The following is a 22,382-nucleotide window of genomic DNA, read 5'->3' as shown; positions in this document are numbered from 1 at the left end:
CTCAACACGAATGAGCAATCCCACAGTAATTCAGTCTTAGTGCATTAGATTAAACAATGCATACATTTTATGGCACAAGTTCATTGGACTGGTGTAATGGCCATCGCCATATTTATTCATTAAAAAAAGTGCCCAGGCAAATCAATTTCAACGCAAAGGTGCCGTGCAGCCAAAGGGCTCTCAAGCACTAAATCCCAGTCTGTGCCACAGGGCCCTGAACTGCAAAGGAACTTGAGCTGTCTAAGTGGTGGTTATCTAGACTGCTTGGAAGGGATGGTTTCAGGCAAAGAACAAAACGAGCTACATAACTGAAGAGGCTGGGAGTAACATTGGTATGATAAGTTTGAGAAGATGACATGCAGGCAGCATGACCTGGATGCAAGGAGGCTAAGCATATGAGGGGCAGGAGGGGGAGAGAAGAAGCTGCTGGCATAGCATTGAGATGTGGACTGGGCAACAAAAATCATCCGCATTTGGTAGGTCTTATCTTCTGGAAAATGCAAACTGCTAGCATGTAAAAGGTTTTTTCATTCTGCCTCCAGGATAGGCTTAGATTATCAATGTTTACATCCCTTCACAGCTATGACTTTGGGGTTTTCTACACAGAAATGATTTCCTCTGGCTGCCTGTTGCTGCTAAGGCTGCAGATTCAGTGCAGCAGCAACCGGGCTTCTACACTGTGTATTTCCCCGCATTTTCCCTACCTCCGCCCCGGCCATCATTTCCCCATCACACTGGATGGCTTTATTGCTGGAGCCCAAGCGCATTATAATATCAAGATCTATTGTAATAATATACTCGCTCCCACTTTTCTTTTTTTAAAAAGTCAGTCTCTAGCATTTTTTGTTGTGGAGCTATTCATTCCCCTTTATAACTCCGCAATGAAAAGAGCTACAGTTTTGTTTTTTAAACAGCTGCAACTAGTACATTGTTTTAATACTATAGTGATTTTGCGGGGAGCTGGGGCAAGGGAAACGGCACCAATGTGGGCAGTACTAGGCAAGATCAGCACTTTCCCATCTACACAGCAGTGACCCCAGCTTTGCAGCAATTTCCCCAAAAGGATCAGAATAAAGCAGTTTTTAGAAAAAATGCAGTAAGGCTGGGGGAAACCTGGAAGGTAAAAAAAAAATCATGCTGCTGTGGACAAGCAGGGGAAGAGCCCACTTCCCAACAGCATCTAGGCTGGGGCAAAGGACTATGTTAGGCTATGTTAGATGTAACAGCAAACCATGGTTTTCCATTTGGTGAAGAATCATAGGTTCCCATCTTCCCTCTTCTCCTCTTGCACATGGTCAAGCTTGCTGATTAGAGATTTCTGAGTTTACAAACCACAGTTTGCTTCTCCCTGTAAACTAGTATTCAAACTGTCTTTCATTCCATTGGATTTGGGCATAACAAACTATTGTTTGTTGCAAACCTAGAACTCTCTAATTGGTTTGTCAGGTACAAGAGAAAGCCTTGAAGGTTCCCCCAGGCTCTTTCACATGGTGGCTTACTCACTTCTAAACCAAGCCTTTCATTTTTACATTCCACACCTAGAGTATCAGCACAAGAAACAGGTAACAAACTAAACACAGTTTTCATAACCAGTGTTTCACACTTACTCCAGGATCCAAAGAACTATTTTAGATGCCCAAAGAGGGATTTATTACTTTCTAAACAGCAACCTACCCACCCTGGCCATGAGGCAAACTGCACACGTCTGAGAAAACAAGCCTAAAGCCCTGCTGGACATGGGAATCAGTGTCATACACTTTTGCATCTTGGCTGATTAAACCAGGGGAAATGTTGGCTTGTTTAGCAAAGCAATAGTTATCCCAATTCTTAGCATGCTATTCCATGCATTTTAGAGATTTTTTTTTAATAACCTCCCCACAATCTTTTAGTAAGAATATTCTCTGGAACATACAAGAAAAAAAAACTGAAGAGGTTACTGTTTGTGAGTACTACTATGCAAACAATACAGTTCACAGGAAAAAATGGCATGGATTTCCATATATAACATATATGGAAGGAAATGAAATCACACGATGTATACAATGAAACACTAACTGTTAAAATCACAAAGGATCTGGGTTAAATTAATATGAAATGTACACTGACCTGAGTAAGATCTGGAATGTCACCCTGATCAATTCCAACTTGCTGGGTTCACAAAAAAGGGAAAAAAATGTACATTACTACATGCAGTGACAATGAAAAGAAAGAACTGTGGATCTGAATGTCTACACACAAGCTAAGGTACCAGGGAGAACACGAAAACTTTCTGAACTGGTACAATCCTAAATGCCATTTGTTATTGCTCCATAAGCAGAATTTCACATGCTCATCTTGCAAGATCTCTTTTTAAGAAGATTTGATCTCTTTCGGGTACTGGAAGGAGCCCCACGTAAAAGACTTTGCTACTATTTTGATTCATCATTTTCAAGAAACACTTTGACGTTCCCAAGCCTTGGTTAAGACCTACATTGTCACCTACATTTTTTAGTAAAAGTTAATAGTCAAAACTAGGCTTTCAAAATAGCCCTTTTAAATATGCCTATTTTAAGTGATATTTACAGTCAACGACCACCACATATTACTGTATTTATATGAAATTATGAAGTGAGAATTGTATGATATGCATTTATTACTGTACCAGTATAGAAAGCTAAATGAAATTCTATTGATGCTACTGGATTTATTTACCTCTGCCACTTTGAGGAATTCTGACAATTTGGTCATTCTGGCTAAGAATTTTTTGTAAATATCCAGACCTTCTTTGCACTGGTTCTTCTTCATATCAAAATACTTTTCTGAAGCATGAAATTCAAAGGGAAAAAAGCATTTGTAAGCAAAGGACTGTAAGATAATATTTAAAAAGGGAATATTGGAAAGACAGACTACTTTCACATTTAAAAGATTTTTAAAAGTGTGTATCAGGTTGTAAAACATCCAATTTCTTTGCTGTTACATAATTAATGATTGGTGGGTGCTTGTCCGCCTGGATTTTCTGTGTTTTGTTTTTAAAAAGTAGATTTCTGCAAATTGGACTATCTAAATTACTTTTAGCACACAAATGTGTTCCGGTATTGTTTTCCAGACTATTAAAAATGGTTAATTACTACCTCACACTAACATCTGCTATGCAAATGACAGTGTAACACCTTACCCAAAGCAGCAATCACCATCCACTGATTAGACAGGGCTAAGAGAGCTGATTCAGAGATCAGCCTTTTACATGCGTAATTTGATGTTGGATCCAACCTAACAACCAGCACAGACTGAGGGGTGGAGTTGTCCTCCATTAGCAGTAATCTGCCTCTGAATCTGAATGCATATATCCACATGGCCACAAACAATAGTGGTTTCCATGGATCTAGCCCAATGTTCCAAGGCAAGCTAAGGCCCCAGTCCTTCAAAGATGCACCGATTATAGCTAACAGCACAGAAAGGTCAACAGTAAGTCTGCACATTCTTTTTCAGGAAAACGTGCACTTTAGACTGTACTCCTAACATAAATATTAATGGAAGCAAATTCTGAGCACAGCTTCAAGACTTCAACATAAACGCCCTTAGGGTCAGAGTACCACTTCACACACAACCCAAGTCAAAAGCTTTATCTGTGTCGTTGATCAAATTTTACTGCCGTTTTTTAAACCTCTGCAGCAATTGCCGGAGAGAGCTCTGGCTTCAAGTGAAATGAGCCCCCCCTATACACGGTCTTAGCTGCTGATTGTTAGGGAATATTGATGAACATTCCACCTGGCATATTTGGAGGGAGAGGTGTGGAGAGACTAGTGGTGTATATGATTTTATTATGAAGTCTTGAATGAGGAAGTGTGTGAGGGGGGAACGGACACAGCAGGAATTACTCACAAAAACACATCTGCATATTTATACGAGTCTCCACTTTTTAAAGAGTTTTTATTTGTTTCACATACCTAACAGGTTAATAATCCCCTCATTGTAGGCAGCAAACAGCCTAATGGAATCCTTAAAGAGGAGCATGAAGGCAGCATTTATTACACCATTTGTTAGTTCATTTGGGTTTGCCTATGTAGAAAGCAGAGAGATTAAAAACAGAAAAAAGCATGAGGGAATAAAATGACACATTTTCTTTTCATCCCAAAAAACAATACTGGATTATATCAATGAAAGAAACTTTCAATACTTACATCAAAATCAAGAAGTGCATCAAGTTGATTCTGAATAATTGGAAGGGTTTTCAGAAGTTTTTCAGTATTCATTGTTCTCATTACGCCATCAATCCTTCAAAGAATTCAATAGAAAAATAAATCACAAGGATGCAGAGGGCACCAAGCCACAAGGTGACAATGCTACCGTCTACCACAGGCAAAGGCAGCAAGGCTATTCAGTAAGCCACACTGGAGCCACTGGGACTTCCTTTTGAATAAACATGCTGGGGAACTGGGCTGCACAAAAAACGGTATTTTTCAAATTGCACATCAGATATGATATATTTGTTTCAACAAATATTTGAATTTCCTACAAGATTTTATTAAGATTATTCATACTGTACTACAATAGAAGCAACAATATTAGCCACATAACACCAAATTCACAAAACACGCCCCCCCATTCCCCCCTCCCCAAAACAGAATTCTGCGCATCCTTACAAACTTCCAAGTTCCTTGTTAGGATTTGTGGTTTTGGTTGCTAATTTTCTTAATATCAAACTCTGGTTTAACAATTGGTTCAAAGATCAGACTGTGAGAACCAAGCCATTATCACTAAATATTAAACATGGCGGCAGAGATTTTCTATGTACTTGGGGGACTCCCTGAATATGTGGAGGGGAGGGGGGGGGAGAGAAGGACTTTGGGACTTTGTTAATTAATCACCAGGCAAAGAAAAACAAATCAAAGGTGTCTTAATAAAGACTGAACATGTTCTTGGAGGCATGAAATGCTGCAAGCAGTCGAAGTAAGGGATGGTGGCAAACAGAACTGGGGCAGTGGGTTGGCCTGATCAAGACACGGACAGCTTAGAGAATCCTGGAGAGGAACCTATCAAATTAATTTTACCGTTCCTCCTTTCTATGCAGGCACCAACATGCAGGAACAGAACAGCCAGAATGTGCCACAAACAGAATCCTCACCCTCGTTTCATTTTGGTGAAGTCAACTGCTACAAGTCTGTAAGAAAGTGCTTTTTCATTCAAGTATCTGCTGTATCGTCTGATGAAGGTAGACATATCATAGCCTGGAAATAAAACGTTCTTCCAGTTAAAGGTCTCATATTTTTCTTCTGCACCTGTCACAATTTATTCAGTGTGAATCACACGCTTTATTACTTCTAGGGCCCTGGGTGCCACCTTCTCATCTTTACCGTAATTACAAAAACCTGAAGCTGCCAGTACAACTACCCTTCTTCTAGGAATTGGCAGCTAGGTGAGATTTCTTCGAATGTTGATACGATCTCTGATTAACTTGGACAGAACCTGCAAAGCTCTTGCAGCTTATGCTTGAAATTAAACTGACGGTTTTTTGCTGGTTTTTAAGCCAATATATTTAGCTAAATCACTAATAAATTGATCATTTAACAACTGACTCTATCATGGGCCATTTTATAGGATGAAATTCCATTATTTCTCTCTCACACACATATACACACAAACTATTTATATACATCATTTTAAATCGGATATTTATTTCAACTATAGTATTTGGGTTTAACCCTAACCAGACTTAAAAATGAGATGCTAACAGAGACCAACACGCTCAATTGCCATAACAGTGCAATTCTATACAGAGTTACTTTTATCTAAGCCACTGAGATCACTGGGCTTAGACTAGAGGAACACTGCATAAGTTTGCACTGCTAATCTCTAAATGGAGTCAAACATATTGGATCAATTCAGACATCACCACAAACCAATGCGTGCTCTAGGCCAAGTGCATCACCCAAACCATAGTTTGAGTTTCCAAAACTGTATGGACAGGGAAACCATGGTTTACAACTGCTTGTCTGCCTCTGTCTTGTCTGTCCTCCTGGCACTGAGCTTTGTACGTTCTCTACTATCTCCACAGTGCAGCTTGATCCATAGGCAGAGCACTGACTGTAACTCTGGTTCATCGATTCAAATATCAGCCAACCATAATTAATGCAAATCATGGTGTCTGAGTCTAGGTTGCTGGTCAACAGCAAGCTGCTGTTTGTCAAGTCAGTCAACACATCAAGGCATAGTCAAGTTTCTTTAACCACTGTCTGGCATGATATCTGAACTGAGCTGAGCCACTGGCTGGCATTATAATAAACCATGGTTTGAACAGGCACAGGTCTGATGTGACGTCCAAAAAAGCCCCCGGGGCTTATTGGCTGGTGTAAAACTGGAATTTCAAACTGAGGTACACTGCTAATTTGTTATTCACAATTCAAACTGACTGTGATTTGTTGCAACATGGACATTGTCTGAATTCACAAACCGTAGTCTGTTGAGCAGAGTTGCCTGTCACCTCCAAACTAATTGTGCGCATAATTGTAGATTTGGCTTTTAAGTAAGTGATATTGCATCTTTACATGACTACAAAGAGAGCCAAAAAAGAGTCTCTCTCAGATCCAAAAAAATAGTTCCTACATTGCTTACGGGCTGCATGGGCAAAGATTTCAAGTTACACTTCTACATAACAAAACAGTTCTATTTTGCTGAAAGCCAATGTATTTTAATCACTATAGCAACTACTTGGTGAATTAAATCACTTGATTTTTTTAAACTTTACAGGACTCATTCATATTCTTGGAAGAAGTCTAATGGCTGTATTCTTTGGCACACTTTCTTTAGAGCAAATTCTGTTAAACACATACAATTTATTTCCAAATAAATATTTCAAATCACACACAAGAAACTAGAGAACAGGCAAATTAAGGAGTAATGCTAAAATATGACAGGGAGTGGCTTAACAGACCAATTTAATATTTTTTCGTTCTACACAATTATAACATGTATTGCAAACTGCTTCTCCAAAGAAGGGAGGGAAAAAGATCCTTACCCTGCATGGCACTTTTATCCAAATAGTTGTTTAGATTAAACAGTGTATTTCGAGATGCTAAGTACTGGATAAAGCGCTGTTGGTGAGAGAGTTAAGATTCCAGTTATTTTCTTTTCATAGATTTAATCATACAAAGAAGCTGGTTTGTAAGTCATTTTATTGGTGACACCTGCACTGATCCAAGTTATATCTAATCAGGGCTTTTTTTTCTGGGAACAGAGGTGGTGGAACTCAGTGGGTTGCCCTTGGCAAAAATGGTCACATGGCTGGTGGCCCCGCCCCCTGATCTCCAGACAGAGGGGAGTTGAGATGGCCCTCCGTGCCGCCAAGCGGCGCAGAGGGCCATCTCAACTCCCCTCTGTCTGGAGATCAGGGGGCGGGGCCACCAGCCATGTGACCACTTTCAAGAGGTTCCGGAACTCCGTTCCCCCGCGTTCCCCCTGAAAAAAAGCCCTGTATCTAATACTAAAGAAAGCAGCTGAGATATAGTCAAAGCTACGGATCCTGTAATCACTACCCAGGAAAGGAAATGAACTGCAACATGCCCCAATATGTAACGACATCGACAACGACTACGTCTTACAAACTCTTGGGTGGTGAAAGCAATAGAACTGATTACACCCTTGTATGGAATTCAGCTCATGTGGTTGCCATCCATCCCATAATGGCTGTGAAAAGGATATACACATACAGAGCTATTCTAAGACTCAAAACAAAATCTAAGCCTATATGGATAAAGAGAGGAAAAGGTAGTACAGTTAAGTTTACAGTTTAGATTACAGGCCAGGACCTCCATTAATGCCATCTCCAATAATCGTATCTTCCACAAAGGGCTACGCCTCCTGGACTATTCATCCAGGCTCTGGGATTCTATCAGCAGTAAAATCAGGAGGAATTCATCCCCTGCTCACCATAAAATAAGAATGTTGCTGGATAACGCAAAAGGGCCTTCTAGTCCAGCAGGCATTTCTTACAGTGGCCAACCACATATGTCCAGAAAGCCCTTTTCTCTTGGTGCTCAGCAACTGGTACTGTGGCCGATGGCTTCTGAACCTGGAGGTTTCATTCAGTCATCATGGTTAGCAGCTGTTAATAAATTTATCTTCCAGAAATTTGTATAGTTCCCTTCAAAAGCCATCTGGCGATCACCACATCTTGTGGAAGCACATACCATAAATTAGTTGTGTTCTGTGAAGAAAATTCTCTCTTTTGTCAGAGCTGAATCTGCTGCTAAATTAATTTCATTGGGCATTCAAAAAGAAAACCCCACTATTCACTTTACCCACACTATGCGTTATTTTATAAGCCTTTATCATACCCTCATACCTAAGTGGGGGAAAATAGACACCTCAGCCTATTGTTGTAGGGAATGTGCTCCTACCTTGTAGGATCGCCTTAACCCTTTTCCTACATTTCCTAGATCTAAATCTCCTTTTTGAGATGGGGCAACCAGAGCTGTATGCAGAATTTCAATTGTAACTACACCATTCATTTACATAAAAGCATTATGATATTAATAGTTTTATGATCAATTTCAAGACATTTACAATATCAATTACACTAGGGAAGTCCATGTTTGAGTGCTGAATCCCCTGGACCCTACAAGATAAATGCTTTAAGAAACAGGTTCTGCCCAAAAAAGTTGGAGTAATCCTGTGTTTCAAATCAGTATGGATTATTTCAGCTTACGCATCATCCATCCTGCAAAGCAAAGAGTGAAGAAGCACACGAGACCACCATTTGCTCCTGTCCTCACACCATGGATAGAATGTTGAGGGCCAAATAATGAATGAACTAGGCCTTGAGGTATCCTCTAGGAACAATTCGATCATACAAAAGGCACAGTGCAGTGGGAAAGCTGTTGGGTAAACTCCAGAAAGTGCACAGGTGCCTGTTAAGCTTCCTCAGGTTTGTACAGATTGCCTATATAAGCACTTCTAGGACATCAAATATATAGCTAGATACAGAATCCAAGCACTTGTACCTGTGAGTGAAGGAGTGAATTTCAGTATGATGGCTTCACTTGTAACACTGTAGTAGTGAGACGCTGTACCAGTATCTCAGTATTGTCAATTCATTCTCTAACTCATTAATTTAGGCTTTTAATAAAAACATACATGCACTCAGCATCAAAATTTAGTCTTGTACACATGACTACTTATTTTCTAACAGAAGAGGGGCTGCGCATACAAGTCATAGTTATGCCTTTTACTTGTTCTGTCACATTATCAGTGTAACTAGCACCTTGTTAAGACTCCCTTCTAACCATTAAATGCAATGTTCTATTACAAATGATTGCAGCCTTACCTCATTTCCATACATCATGAGGTGGTGTGTTGTAATTAGAGCTTTGAACACTACAACCCAGCTACTGTTGGCCGTCCTCTCAAAAAGGGTGTCTGCCAACTGTGGAATATTCACATTCATCTCATTTGTGCACTGAATGAGATCTAAAAAAGCAACCAGAGAGAGGCTTCAGTTAAAAGAAGTTTGGAAAGCGTCACAGAAATAACAGACTGCATATATAATTCAGTAAGTAGTGTGTAGGTATCATAGACGAATAGGAAACATGCTTCTAAAACCCTTACTTCGAAAACCCTTCTTCCAAGAGATGAGACTGACACACATCATCTCTCCACCATTCCATGTCTTACCTTCACAACAGCCCTGTGACATAGGTTATGCTAAGAGACAGCAACAGCCCCAAGATCACCCAGAGAGTAACAGCGAACATGGATCACTGCTACCCTGAACGAAACCATAATAGCTCTCAAAGTGGTTTTATTTTGGTTCACAGATGCTGCTCATAACTGGCAACCCAATTATACTCCAAGCTGATATGCCCCTTTGCAAGTGAAGAAACTAAAACAGTTGGGCATGTTTTGCTGCATTGCCCCCTTCTATGGTGATCTCGTACATACTTTTTCCCACTCCTAGCCACCAAAAAAAATCTAGTAGGATCAGAGGAATCATATACCTCCCCCTCTTGCAGATTTTGAGCCCGGGATTATGGACAGAGTCACCAGATTTTATGCAGCCATGAGCGTCTATCATAGATCAGTGACAAATTACACCTGTTATCTTCTAATTTTCTATGTATTGGTTCCTTGTGTACTTTTCCTACTCGTATGTTTTGTTCTGCTGGTTAATGACCATAATAAACAATTCAATTCAATTCTACCACTAGCGGCTGGCCTAATATGTTCAGCACATTCATCAGAGAGGTATGATTTAAACAGGGGTGGGGGACACTTCTTGGCTTACTGCTCCGTATTTTAGCCATTATGCTACACCAGGTCTCGTATGCAGGTAGGTCTTCTTTCATAACTTTGGCTAGGATCCTATGATTGTGTTCCAAACGTGATGGACAGCCTCAGTCATGGCGCACATTTGCTCTGCTGCTAGCACTTCTGTCTGTGCAAGAGGTTCATGAAAAAGACTAATCCTGAGTGATCCAAAGTGCCAGCCACAGAGAACCCACGTTCTGCGGCAGAGGCTGCCCGGCCTGCCTGGAACATTGTCAAAGGATCCAAACTTTTGTCTTCCTTCACTGATTTTACTTCAAACTGAATTGGGCAAATGTAGCTGTAAATCAAGGAAAATAACTACTAGAATAACCCCACAAACATTGTCTCAGTGCATCAATACTGCTAATTCACAGAGTGCTACAACAGGTGGGCTCCATAGCTGTTCTGAGCCTTCCACTTCTATTGGAAGTCGCACTGACGCTTGCACAAGCAGAAAAACATCTTCAGGTTCAGGTTCACTCTTCTCATGCAGTGCTCCAGTGGGAGGCATAAAGCGACCCATCCGTAAGGAGGAGATGCCTTCCAAGCGTACAGATGCTTCTTTGAACTCAAACCATACTCCACCAGAAATATTTTCTCAGTTATCTTGACATAAATAATCTTCTCTGCTTCGTAGCTGTTCAGTCCCTAACTTCTCTGGCATCCTTCTTTCATAGCCTTGTATTTTTGGTTAAGAATTAGGTCATATAATCTCACAGCAAAAAAATCCAATGGTGATGGTTATCAATGGAGACTTAGCACAGGAATAATGAGGTAAGAAAAAAATTAGTCGTCTTCTCCCTAACAAGCCTCTATAGGAATTTCATGCCTAATAGTAACTTTCATATGTATGAAGTAGAAGGATGAGTTTGGAAAAAGAAAGACGGCACATCATGAACAGGCTGCCATAAATCTGTGGATGCCATTTCTCAAAATAGCCACCAGTCATCCTCCAGTACTGGGATCTATCCAACAAACCATGTTGGATAGACCATGTCAAAGCTAATGTTAACATCCCCAAAATTCTATCAAAGTTGAACCTTTTGAAGTTACCCATCAAGGTATCAAAATGCACATGAAATATAGGAGCTTCAATCTGATTACCTAGTATCTTCTCAGATGTTTTTCAGTCTTGTAGCACACACTACGAAATTTCAAATATGTACTTCTTAAAACAACTATCTGATAAGAAATTATGTGATGGAAAGCAAAAGGGACACTCTGTAAATGAAGACACTGTTAGATCCCCAGAGAGCGATCCTTTTTATCTCTAAGGAATTACCATAGTAGAGGCTTCTAAAGAAAAATATTAGCAAATAACCTACATCTAGGTTAGCAAACAACTGCATAGGCATAAAGTGACAAATCCAGATTTATGGCTGCATTTCAGCCAGGACTCTAGCAAAGCAATCACAGGTATGAAACTGTCCCAAAGATCAAGAAAGTGATGCTACTAGTAAGTGTGTATTTGTGATTTCTCCCAATAAAAGTGCTTGAAAATGTTTCAGCTCAGTATCTTGCACAACACAAACAGCAAATGTGAAAATCCCCATCTTCTGTGACAAGGGAAGTAGAGACTGTTTCGTATGTGACAAAACTCTGAAGAAGTTGTGCGTAACCATATATAGAAGGTGGCTATGAGATGGGGTGCGAATTATGTGATTGGAATCCAACATGCATTATTAGCACACCAGCATGTGAAATTAGTGCACAAATTAGCACACAACTATTAGCCCATGAAGATATAAGAGTATCATTCAAGTTGAAGGCTGCTGTCACCAGACTTAACACAAGTTCTTTGCCATCCTTGCTGGGATAAAACAAATGATCTCTGGTGCTCAAACACCACCACTGTAGGCGTGGCAAATGTTCTGATCCTTTAACATTGTAATTTTGATGTCAACCTAGAGAGTGTGCTTTGCACAGGATATCAATATAACTAAAATTAATGCCTGTTATTCAACGATGCCGATAACTATCTGCTCTTGCATTTACATTCACAGCATGTACAGTGATAACATTCAATGTGTTTTCTTCTCACTGCTGTAAATGTTGTTGTACATAATTTGAAACAAGGTAAGCAGTCTCATAAGGCAAAGACTTTTGCTTGTCCTTGAATGTGTCACTTTATTGCTGTCACGTGCACACTCAGAGGCATGTCACCCGGACCAAATGTCAGCATCACAGAACTGGTCATGTTAACTGTGAGCAGAGCTCCTAACAGGGCTTCTGATAGAAGAAATCAGCTCCCAAAACACAAGATTCATAATCCAGATGAGCCACATGTTCATGCATTTCCCCTTCAATTGCATTCCTGCTATCGAGAGTGGAATCTCTGTCCTTTCTACTCAGTTCATTTGTCCTAGTTGTACTCTGCACCTAAGTGGAGGGAACGCCCTCGAACATATCAATGCAATACTTTCTTGCTGTGGGTTGGAATTATGGGACCTGGGTTCTTGAATGAGACAGCACTAGTGAGGAGACTGATGCCACAGGCAGCCCCTCAAGAACTAGAGCTTCTCATAACTGAGACTGCTGCACAGAATCCTGCCCTGGATAGGAAAATAGCTCTTTCTTGGTCTCTTTCACTCCACAGTTGTGGGCTTGCTCTGGAAGTAAGTTGTCTAAAACCTCCTCTTTCGATTCACTCAGAATCTTCTCTCCTTTACCTTGGTAACTCCTTAGGCACAAAAAAGGATTACTCTCAGATGATCTAACAGGAGTTACGTTTCTGAAGTACACTCTGGAAAGCAAAATGTAGTATCTATCACATAATATCTTATCAGAAAGTTGTTTTAGACCCTGGAGAGCAAGACATAGTATCTATCACATATCATCTTACCAGAAAGTTGTTTTAGAAGAATATTTTTGAAATTTCATAGTGTGCCACAAAGCTAAAAAAAATGGTGAAGATGCTATGCAATCAGACTGAAATACTTACATTTCACATTTATTTTGATACCTTGCTGTATAACTTCAAAAGGATCACCAATACAGCTTTTAGAATATTACAAATGGCTTTGCTGCATCTCAAATGCTATTATTTGATATATATTTTATGGATGGAAGATCATGAGATAGATGCTGAGCAAGGTTGAGTGACAGTCATTTTGGAAAAGGGCATCCACTGACTGATGCCAATGGGCTTATGACGGCTACCCAAGTTTCTGTTGTTCTGAATCATATCTTCTCCCCCATACAGGGGGAAATTATCCTTAGGCATGGAATTCCCACACAGTTCTATCACAGGGACTGTATTCTGGTATATATTAAGAGAGACGCATGTCATCTCCAGCCCAGACCCCAACTAAAATTAAGGTTATATTATGCAGTGGCATCATTCTCAGGATACTGGAGAAAGTCGCTATGTGAACAAATCTGGCCAAGTGCCAATGAGAAATTTGACATTTTCTCTTTACTGTACCTCACTGAAGGTAAGAACAATACAGAACGTAACATAAAATCTAGAACACTTCTTGTACATTATTTTGTTGTCAGATAGGTTAGTGTTCTTATTCCATGCTGCATATGGAAAGCTGAGGCCAGGTAAAAACAAATGCTTGTTTAAAGCCATTTAGTGACTTCAGCAGAAGCAAGATTCAACCCAGGGACTTCCCAACTCATTACTCAGGATCTTGACCACTACAGTACACCACAGAAGAGCAAGGGACTTGTGAGGGAAGCATTTGTGCATGCTAGAAGGACTTGAAAAAAGAAGTAACATTACCATGTTTGTCATCTTACCTGAGGGTAACAGAAATTACACTTGTACCAAGTGTAAGCTGGTAGCCCTACTGGAGAAGATACAAGGGCTTGAGGCACACCTATTCACGCTCATCATATTAGCCAAGGCGAAGAGTTGCTGGACAGAACACATGAAGCACTCTTGGAACAGGAGGAGGAATATAAACAAATAGCCAGTGCTTGTCGAGTATTAGAAAGGCTAAAGCTCAGTATGAGCTTAGGCTAGTGAGAGATGCACAACACAACAACAAAGGGTTATTTGGAACAAGAAAAAGAACAAGCAAGTAATAGACCCACTTCAGGGAGAAGAATGTAGAATTGTAACATATGATAGAGGGAAGAACTGCTCAATTCCAACTTTACATCGGTCTTCTCTTGCAACAGAAACTCTGCTCAACCTGGCAAAAGGAAGGGAGTTGCTTGCAACCTAGGATAAGAATAGGGGTGGTATGTAAACACCTTGCTTCTTTAAAAGAAATCAAGTCCTCAGGGGCAGATGAATTGCATCCTAAGGTACTAAATAAACTTCCTGATGTAATTGCAGAGCCTCTGTCTCTCATCTTTTAAGAATTCTTGGCGAACAGGTGAGGTGCCAGAAAACCAGAGGCAGGAGTATGTTGTCTCTATCTTCAAGAAGGGGGAAAAGGAGAAGCCAAGTAACTACCGAACCATCAGCTTGATGTCCACAGCTGGAAATGTTTTAGAACAAATCATCAAACAATCAGTCCTTGAGCATTTAGAACAGAAGGCTGTGATTATTAAGAGCCAGCATGAGTTACTCAAGAACAAGTCATATCAGACTAACTTTAGCTCCTTTTTTGAGAGAGTTACTACTCTGTAGGAGCAGAGGAAAACTGTTTTCATAGTTAATTTCAGCAAGGCAGTTGATAAGGTTCCATGTGATATTCTTGTTGACAAGTTACCAAAATGTGGTTGGATCCTACTACTGTTAAGTGAATTTCTAACTGGTTGACAGATCACACACAAAGAGTGCTTGTAAATGATTCCTCATCCTCTTGGAGAGGAGCGACAAGTAGAGTGCCTCAAGGATCTGACCTGGGCCCTGTGTTGTTCATAATCTTTATAAATGACTTGGATGAAAGAATAGAGGGGATGCTCATTAAATCTGCAAATGATACTCAATTGGGAGGAGTAGCAAATACAGTAGAGGACAGAATCAAGATTCAGGATGATCATGACAGGCTGGAAAACTGGGCTAAAACTAGCAAAATGAATTTCAACAGTTATAAACATCAAGTTCTGCATCCAGGTAGGAAAAACCGAAGGCATAATTATAGGATGGGGGAGATTTGGCTCGGCAGTGGTGCATGTGAATAGGATCTATGGGTCTTAGCAGATCATACACTGAACATGAGTCAGCAGTGTGATACAGTAGCTAAAAAGGCAAATGTAATTTTGGTTGTAGAAGTATAGTGTCCAGATCATACAAAGTGGGGGTATCACTTAGTTCTGCTCTGATTAGACCTCACTTGGGGTACTGTGTTCAGTTTTGGGCGCTAAGAAGGATGTTGACAAGCTGGAACATATTCAAAAGAGGGTAACAAAGATGGGTGAGGCATCTAGAGATCAAGTCCTGTTAGGAAAGACTGAAGGAGCTATTTAGCCTGGAGAGGAAATGACTAAGAGGTGATATGATAGCCCTCTGCAAATATTTGAAGGGCAGTCACATAGAGGATGGAGCAGAGTTGTATTGTTGCCCAAGGTGGTCAGACCAGAACCAACGGGTTACAATGAAATCAAAAGTTTTTGGCTAAACATTAGGAAGAACTTCCTGACAGTTAGAGCGGTTCCTCAGTGGAACAGGTTTCCTCGGGAGGTGGTGGGCGCTCCTTTGGAAGTTATAAAGAAGAGACTAGATGGCCAACTGACAGCAATGGCGATTCTAGGACTCAGTATGAATTTAGACAGATGGTGAGGGGGAGGGCAGGAAGGGATGAGCCGATGCTAGGCTCTCGTGGCCCTTTTTTATATGCCCAGGGTAATGCCAGTTGCCACTTTGGGGTCAGGAATAATTTTCCTCCAGACCAGATTGGCCAGGGATCCTGGAGGGTTTTTTGTCTTCCTCTGGGCATAGAGTAGGGGTGCCTAGGGGAGTGGTGGGGGGAGGTAACTGTGAACTTCCAGTATTTTACAGCAAGTGGATCTAGATGACAGCTGGGTCTATGTTTCTACTTAAAGCCTCCATGATAGGATGTCAAGCAGTATTGAAATTTTTACCAATCTGTATGAAGGCCATTTGAGCTAGCAGGGGAACATAATCTCTACTACAGTTAAGCCATTTACTTTAGAGTAATTTATAATTGTATCACAATCAAAGAAGGATGGTGTTAGCCCTTGAGCAGTGAGCAGAATGAAGAGGCAAGATCAAATAGGGTGAGGGGGAGATATGAAGAGCCTTTAAATTTATACCTGAGGGCCAATAGAGCAAATAAAATCAGGTAAAGTTCCCCCATACTGTCGCTGGGTAATGCCAAACCCAAATCACAAGCTGTGAGCATGTTTTCATTTTTTCTCTTTTTTGTACCAAGTGGGAGAGCGAATGCAGAAATTCATTTCACAAATGACAGAGGATGAAAAGACCAAGCTATCCTCACCCAGCTGATAGAAGAGGGGTAACTGGCGCCCCCTAGCAAGCTCTACTGAACAGCTGCCTGGGGAAGACCGTGGACTGCCGACGAGAGCCACACACGATCCTACATGCTGCCTAACCCAATTAAAGAACATAGACTCTTCATAAAAGCAATATGATGCATTATTGTTCAACACTGTTTTATTCTCTTCTAAATACTAATTTAAAACAGACTTTACAATCTGAACTAAAGACGGCCACAAGAAGTTCGTTCAATGCAAGGCACGCAATTCATAAGCTAATCCTTAACTAACCAACTAACACTAAATCCTCCAATTTTACCAAAATCATATCTGTGTTGCAGTTCACCAGAATTAGCCTGGAGTTGTTTATTTTCAAATATGTGATACGAATTGCCTAGCTATATATTAACCTGACTGATGCCCTTCAAAAATAACTCCTGCCTAAGCCTAGCAATTGCGAAAGACCAGTAACCGTCCAGTGCACAGCTAGTAGGTTAAAACCTTTTACAACAACAAATCTTCTTCTTTTAGAATTTGAACAAAAGATTAAAGTCCCCACTGCAGCCCTTCCAGCCACAATAATGAACTATCTTGGGAGGCCATGGCCTGGCAGGACAAAAGGTGATCAATTTATCAAGGGCAGTAGGTTCCAGACTATGTGACCGATTGATATATGCCATGCCCAGACCAAAAAGAAAAGAATTTCTCTCACTGCTTTCTGAAAACTCCTGGAATCCTTCCTAAACTTACACCACCTTGTATTCACTCTTCAACACAGCAAAACTGTCTGCTTCACAGACAAATATGCAGCAGTCCTTGAACAGTATGGATGACTGGGATTCTAATCCAAAAACTGGCATTAGACACCCTTTTGAAACCACACCCCCAAATCTTTTATTTTCCAATCCCCCAACTTTCCAAATAGGGTAATAATGATGCAGTCACACACTCTGACAAATCCAATATGGATCAGTGAAAAGTCCTCTCCTGGGTGATTATTTAGCCTACTCAGGTCTCAGCTTGGGGAGGAGGGGGGCGAGGGGGAGGGGGCACTTCCTTTCTCAGGACCTGGTCCTTCACCCCCAGAGCACCACCTGAAAAAATCTCATCTGTTGACCAAATACTACACAGCAGAATGTGATAGCACGAAACAACAGAAAAGAAGGCTGGAAAGACTTTTTCAGTTTACGACCGTATTCCTTTATTTCAGGAAATAAATCAAGCTGACCAATTTTTAGAAATGCCTCTTTTTATTGAATATCAGACAACAATCGTATCCCATTACAGAGTTTTTCTAGATTCATTTCCCAACCTAAATTCGTTGCATGTGGCAGCAAGAGATTCATTACAAAGAAGTCCGCAAAAAAAAATTCAAAAACTTAGTTCTAAGAAAACAAACAAGTCCAGTTACTCAAAGAAACCCTTCACATGTCCTGGCAAATCACCTTTTTTATACACTCCTTAGATTGTCCAGGGCAAAAGCATTAAGTAAAAGTTACAGTTAAGAAAAAAATCTAAAGCTGCTGCTGTAGTAGTGATCAGACCAGAACAAATCTGTGCGATCATCTCAGACTATCACCACGGTATCTTTCTTCAGGCACAATAATTTAGTTCAACCTCCTGCCAAGGATAGGGTAAGAAATGCTGGATTTTGCGTATCATTCTCAGGACCCACCGCAGACACCATGACCAAAGGTACATGAATTGATCTACACACGCTTTTAGGCCGCATAGCCATTGCAAGGGTCCAGTTCAGGATCCCAACTCCCGCACACCATTTTCTCCAAACAAGTCACATACTCACAAACAGTTGCTATTTGGCCCAGAAGGAAAGGATACAGAGGAGACCAATGGACTGGACGAAAGGGAGAGGTACTGAAAATATGGAATGAGTATTAGCTACTGCAGTCACACAGATTGTGGCTATTATTTCGGTGAAGGATAGTAGTGAAGAGGTTAAAGGATAGGAAAGGCAGGTGTTGAGGATGAAATTTGAACCAGGCACTTCTTGCCCCTTTTAGGAGGAATTTCTAGGTCTAATCAGCATAAGGGGGAAATGGGCAGAATCATCTGCAAGATCAAGAAGAAAATCATTCTCAAACTGACGAAAGTATCACACGCAGACACCCTCCAGCACCAACAGAGATAGCACAACGGGGACACAACATCCAACAATCAGAAAACACTAAGCAACTCCACCCTGTGTGTTTCTATTTCCTTTGCACTTCCTGTGCTTTCTATAATTAGTCTCCAGCTTTGCTAATATAAGGAATGCTATTTATTTTTACCCTACGTCATCTACCTTACAGGGGACCAGAAAGCTCCAGTCAGTGCTTAGAAGCAGCCTTCGTTTGTGACTGGTTTTCATACTTTCAAAGGGAATTCTTCAATGGCATCTTTGTCCCAACATACATATATGCAAGTTGAGACTTCAATGAACTCTGGTTTCCTCTATTAAAGCCCAATCCACAACTCTAGGGTGCTATGTAGCGGGTTGAGTGCTCTGCTATACCTGAAACGCGACGGTGACTGAGATGTTGAGTGATACCCAGCAATATTATAGCTTAGCAACCAATGTGACAAACACAACAGCCTCCAAAGAGAAGTCACAAGCCGGTTGTACCCTATACCCTGGCTAGAAAATGTTGGAATTATGCCGACCAGCTACAACATAGTCATTACATATCAGCTGGGTTGTGTGGTCTCCCAACTCTAGGTTCACCTGAGCATGTGAAGCCTAGACTGCCTGTGCTGGTACAGAGCAAGGAGAGCTGTGGCAACACAAAGAGGAACTTTGGCCAGTATCACACTAAAAGCATCCACTGCTACCCTTTCAAAATGTTTCATAAAAATCCCTTCTAAGAAAAGGTCTTGTGTAACTCACCTATGTAGTACACTGTAAGTACTGGTTGATCCAAATAAAAGTATTGTTTCAGTGATTTTACAGATTGTTATAAAAAAACCAACATAGGATGTTTTGAGCTAAAAAACTGGTCATAAAAGCTCATCGTAAGAGCCAAGAATAAATCCTCATGAGTTTAAAGAATCAACTATGGTCATTAAATATTACTACTTCCTAAAATGTTTACCTAAAAATCAAGGGCTGGGTGCAACGATTCCCTTCCACTCTCAGGGCACGTCCCCCTGAGAAAAGTTGACTGCTATGAGCAGAAGGGCATAACTGGATCTAACCCAAAGGGCTGAAATGAACACCTAACTCTTCCAAACAGCTGGAGAGAAACACAGTTTCTAACCAGGGTCAACTGCTAGCCAACCTATCACATGCAGGAAATTGGATTGTCTTTAGATTATTTCAACCATCTGAGCACCAGTTCTACAACTCCTCAAATTTTTATACAAGGTAATACAGGACCAAGTAACTCATACTGCAGATTTGCCCATTTGTATGGTATGGATGTGAAAGTTGGACAATCAACAAAGCTGACAGGAAGACTGATTTGTTCAAAAAGTTCAAAATCCACATTTATGGCAAACTGGAAACCCCTTATTGACTTTCTGCATGTAACTGAAAAAAATGGATGATTTGTGGGTTTGGAGAGTAAGAGGGGAAATAGGATTTTTAAAAAATGAGAAGTTTTATTCTGATAACAATAGAACAATTGTGAATTTTGTAATCGTACTAATATTTATCATCGAGAAAATCAAAAGCTTTTCCTATACATATTTTTTTTTATTTTTCATCTCTCTATTCTTTCTTTGTTTTTGGTTTCTTTTTTAATGTTTGTTTTTCAAAAACTTTCAATAAAATTCATTTTTTTAAAAAAATGTGGGGTTGGAAGAGAGATTTATAGATACCATGGACTGCCAAAAAGACAAGTGGGTTCTAGATCAAATCAAGCCTGAATTCTTCAAAGAAGCGAAAATGACAAAATGAGGTCAGAAAAGCTCCCAATCTCCTGGCTTTCTGCAAACTATGCAAAACTGAATTATTCAGGAGGGCCCTCTACTCAGATTACAGGGCTGTGTGGCAAGGAACAGCCCAAAGAGATACCTTGGTAAGGAGCAGGGACTATCGCGTAGGCTACTGGGTACTGTCTGCTGATGTAGTCATGCACCTACTAGGAAGTTCCAGTTTGCTAAAAGAGATGATGTTAATTAATTATGCTTTAATTCAGAAACGTTTCATCTCTGTGTTTGTATTTGTTTTCCTTGAATTTTCTAATTGCTGATCATATTGTATTTTGCTCAGTGGCTGTCCTAGCTATTGATTATATTGTATTCACTTGCAGTATGTATTTTGCCTTGGATCTCAGTGAGAAAGGTGGACTATAAATAAATAATAATAAAAATAATACTAGGAAAAGTTGAAGGTAGCAGGAAAAAAGGAAGACCCTATATGAGATGGACTGAGTCAATAAAGAAAGCCACGTCCTTCTGTCTCCAAGATCTGGGTACGGCTGTCATGATAAAATGTTTTGGAGGTCAAAAGTTGGAAGTGTCTTAATGGCACATAATATACATACACACACAACACAGGACAATTCCCATTTGTCCGCTCACCTCATTGCTCCATAATATAAAAAACGCATAATAGATCTACACAACTTGTGACCATCTAGCTGAGACATAACCCACAAGGGCTGAATAAATCACCTTGATCTGGTGCTGGAATGAAACGGCGGAAGCAAGAAGTTATTAAGCACATGGTGGCAGGCCACATGAAAACATGGCATGAGGCATTTTTCAGCTTCGCTCGTTACAGGATGTTCAGACATGGTATGTAAATCAAAACTTTTTAAATTACAATTTCAAATAATCTGAATATGTAACAAGAAGATTATTTAAACATAGACAGACTACTGTAACTGACTTCTGATAATAGGACCAAATATTCAAATCCAAAACAAAGGCAACAAGCAACAGAAACCAGACTCACCTTTAATCAAGTACTATCATTTATGTAAGATTTGAGAGCCAGCATGATGTAGTAGTTAAGAGTGTCAGACTAGAATCTGGAAGACCCAGGTTCAAATCTCCCCTCTGCCATGGAAGCTCACTGGATGGCCTTAGGCCAGTCATGCCCTCTCAGCCTAACCTACCCAACAGGGTTCTTGTGAGGATAAAATGGAGGAGAGGAGAACGACGTAATCTGCTCTGGGTCCCCATTGGGTAGAAACACAAGGGAAGGAAATACGTTAAATTAAATACATTAAATTAAACAAGAATGACAAATGGACCTATGCAAGATTAGCTAGCTTTTCACATTAAAAGTCTCAGGGCTCTTTTGTTGCTGCTGTTAAAGTTAATTTCCAGTCTAATATAATCATGCCAGCTTTGTAGATTTCCCTACATCCAGAAACTTGAATTCCTAAACCATTTAGCAGATTCATTCATTTCTCAGGAACAATCTTCTCGCATCTATGAAATATCTCCACTGGTGACTCCCTATTCTGCTGTTCTGGACTGTGAGGGCCAGAGAGGACCATCAAAAGATATTAAGGAGAGGAAATGTGACGTGCATTTCAAATACCTGTCTTGACCACACTGGACTTCTGCTGCAAAGAAACTCAGGTGTTGGAGACCATGAGGATTGGACACTGGTAGACTAGACACAATTTACATGTCCTACAATCACAATTTATGAACCAGTGGCCAACATCTTTACCACTGGAGGAGATGGATTGCTACCACAAACATGGCCAAGGGCAGTGACCTCCCCGTTACGTCATTAAAGGGACATGCAAGTTAAAAAACACTCGGCAGGCATCCTTTTCATTACAATG

General features: G+C 40.4%; 1 protein-coding gene across 2 annotated transcripts in view; it reads right to left on the bottom strand.

The window, feature by feature from the left end:
- Nucleotides 1-22,382, bottom strand: part of LOC129341623 (phosphatidylinositol-binding clathrin assembly protein-like) — a 67,282-nt gene that overhangs the window by 34,399 nt on the left and 10,501 nt on the right. For both annotated transcript variants that reach the window (XM_054996904.1, XM_054996903.1), the window contains exons 2-8: nt 9,302-9,444; nt 6,995-7,070; nt 5,105-5,207; nt 4,161-4,254; nt 3,927-4,038; nt 2,692-2,798; nt 2,107-2,148 (exon numbers count right to left, since the gene is read on the bottom strand). In XM_054996904.1, the coding sequence (XP_054852879.1) occupies nt 2,107-2,148; nt 2,692-2,798; nt 3,927-4,038; nt 4,161-4,254; nt 5,105-5,207; nt 6,995-7,070; nt 9,302-9,444 (677 nt within the window). The remainder of the gene's footprint in view (nt 1-2,106; nt 2,149-2,691; nt 2,799-3,926; nt 4,039-4,160; nt 4,255-5,104; nt 5,208-6,994; nt 7,071-9,301; nt 9,445-22,382) is intronic.

This window comes from Eublepharis macularius, chromosome 13 (assembly GCF_028583425.1).
Source record: "Eublepharis macularius isolate TG4126 chromosome 13, MPM_Emac_v1.0, whole genome shotgun sequence".
NCBI lineage: Eukaryota > Metazoa > Chordata > Lepidosauria > Squamata > Eublepharidae > Eublepharis > Eublepharis macularius.
Note: the sequence above shows the minus strand (reverse complement) of the source record. Positions and strands in the feature narration are given on the sequence as shown.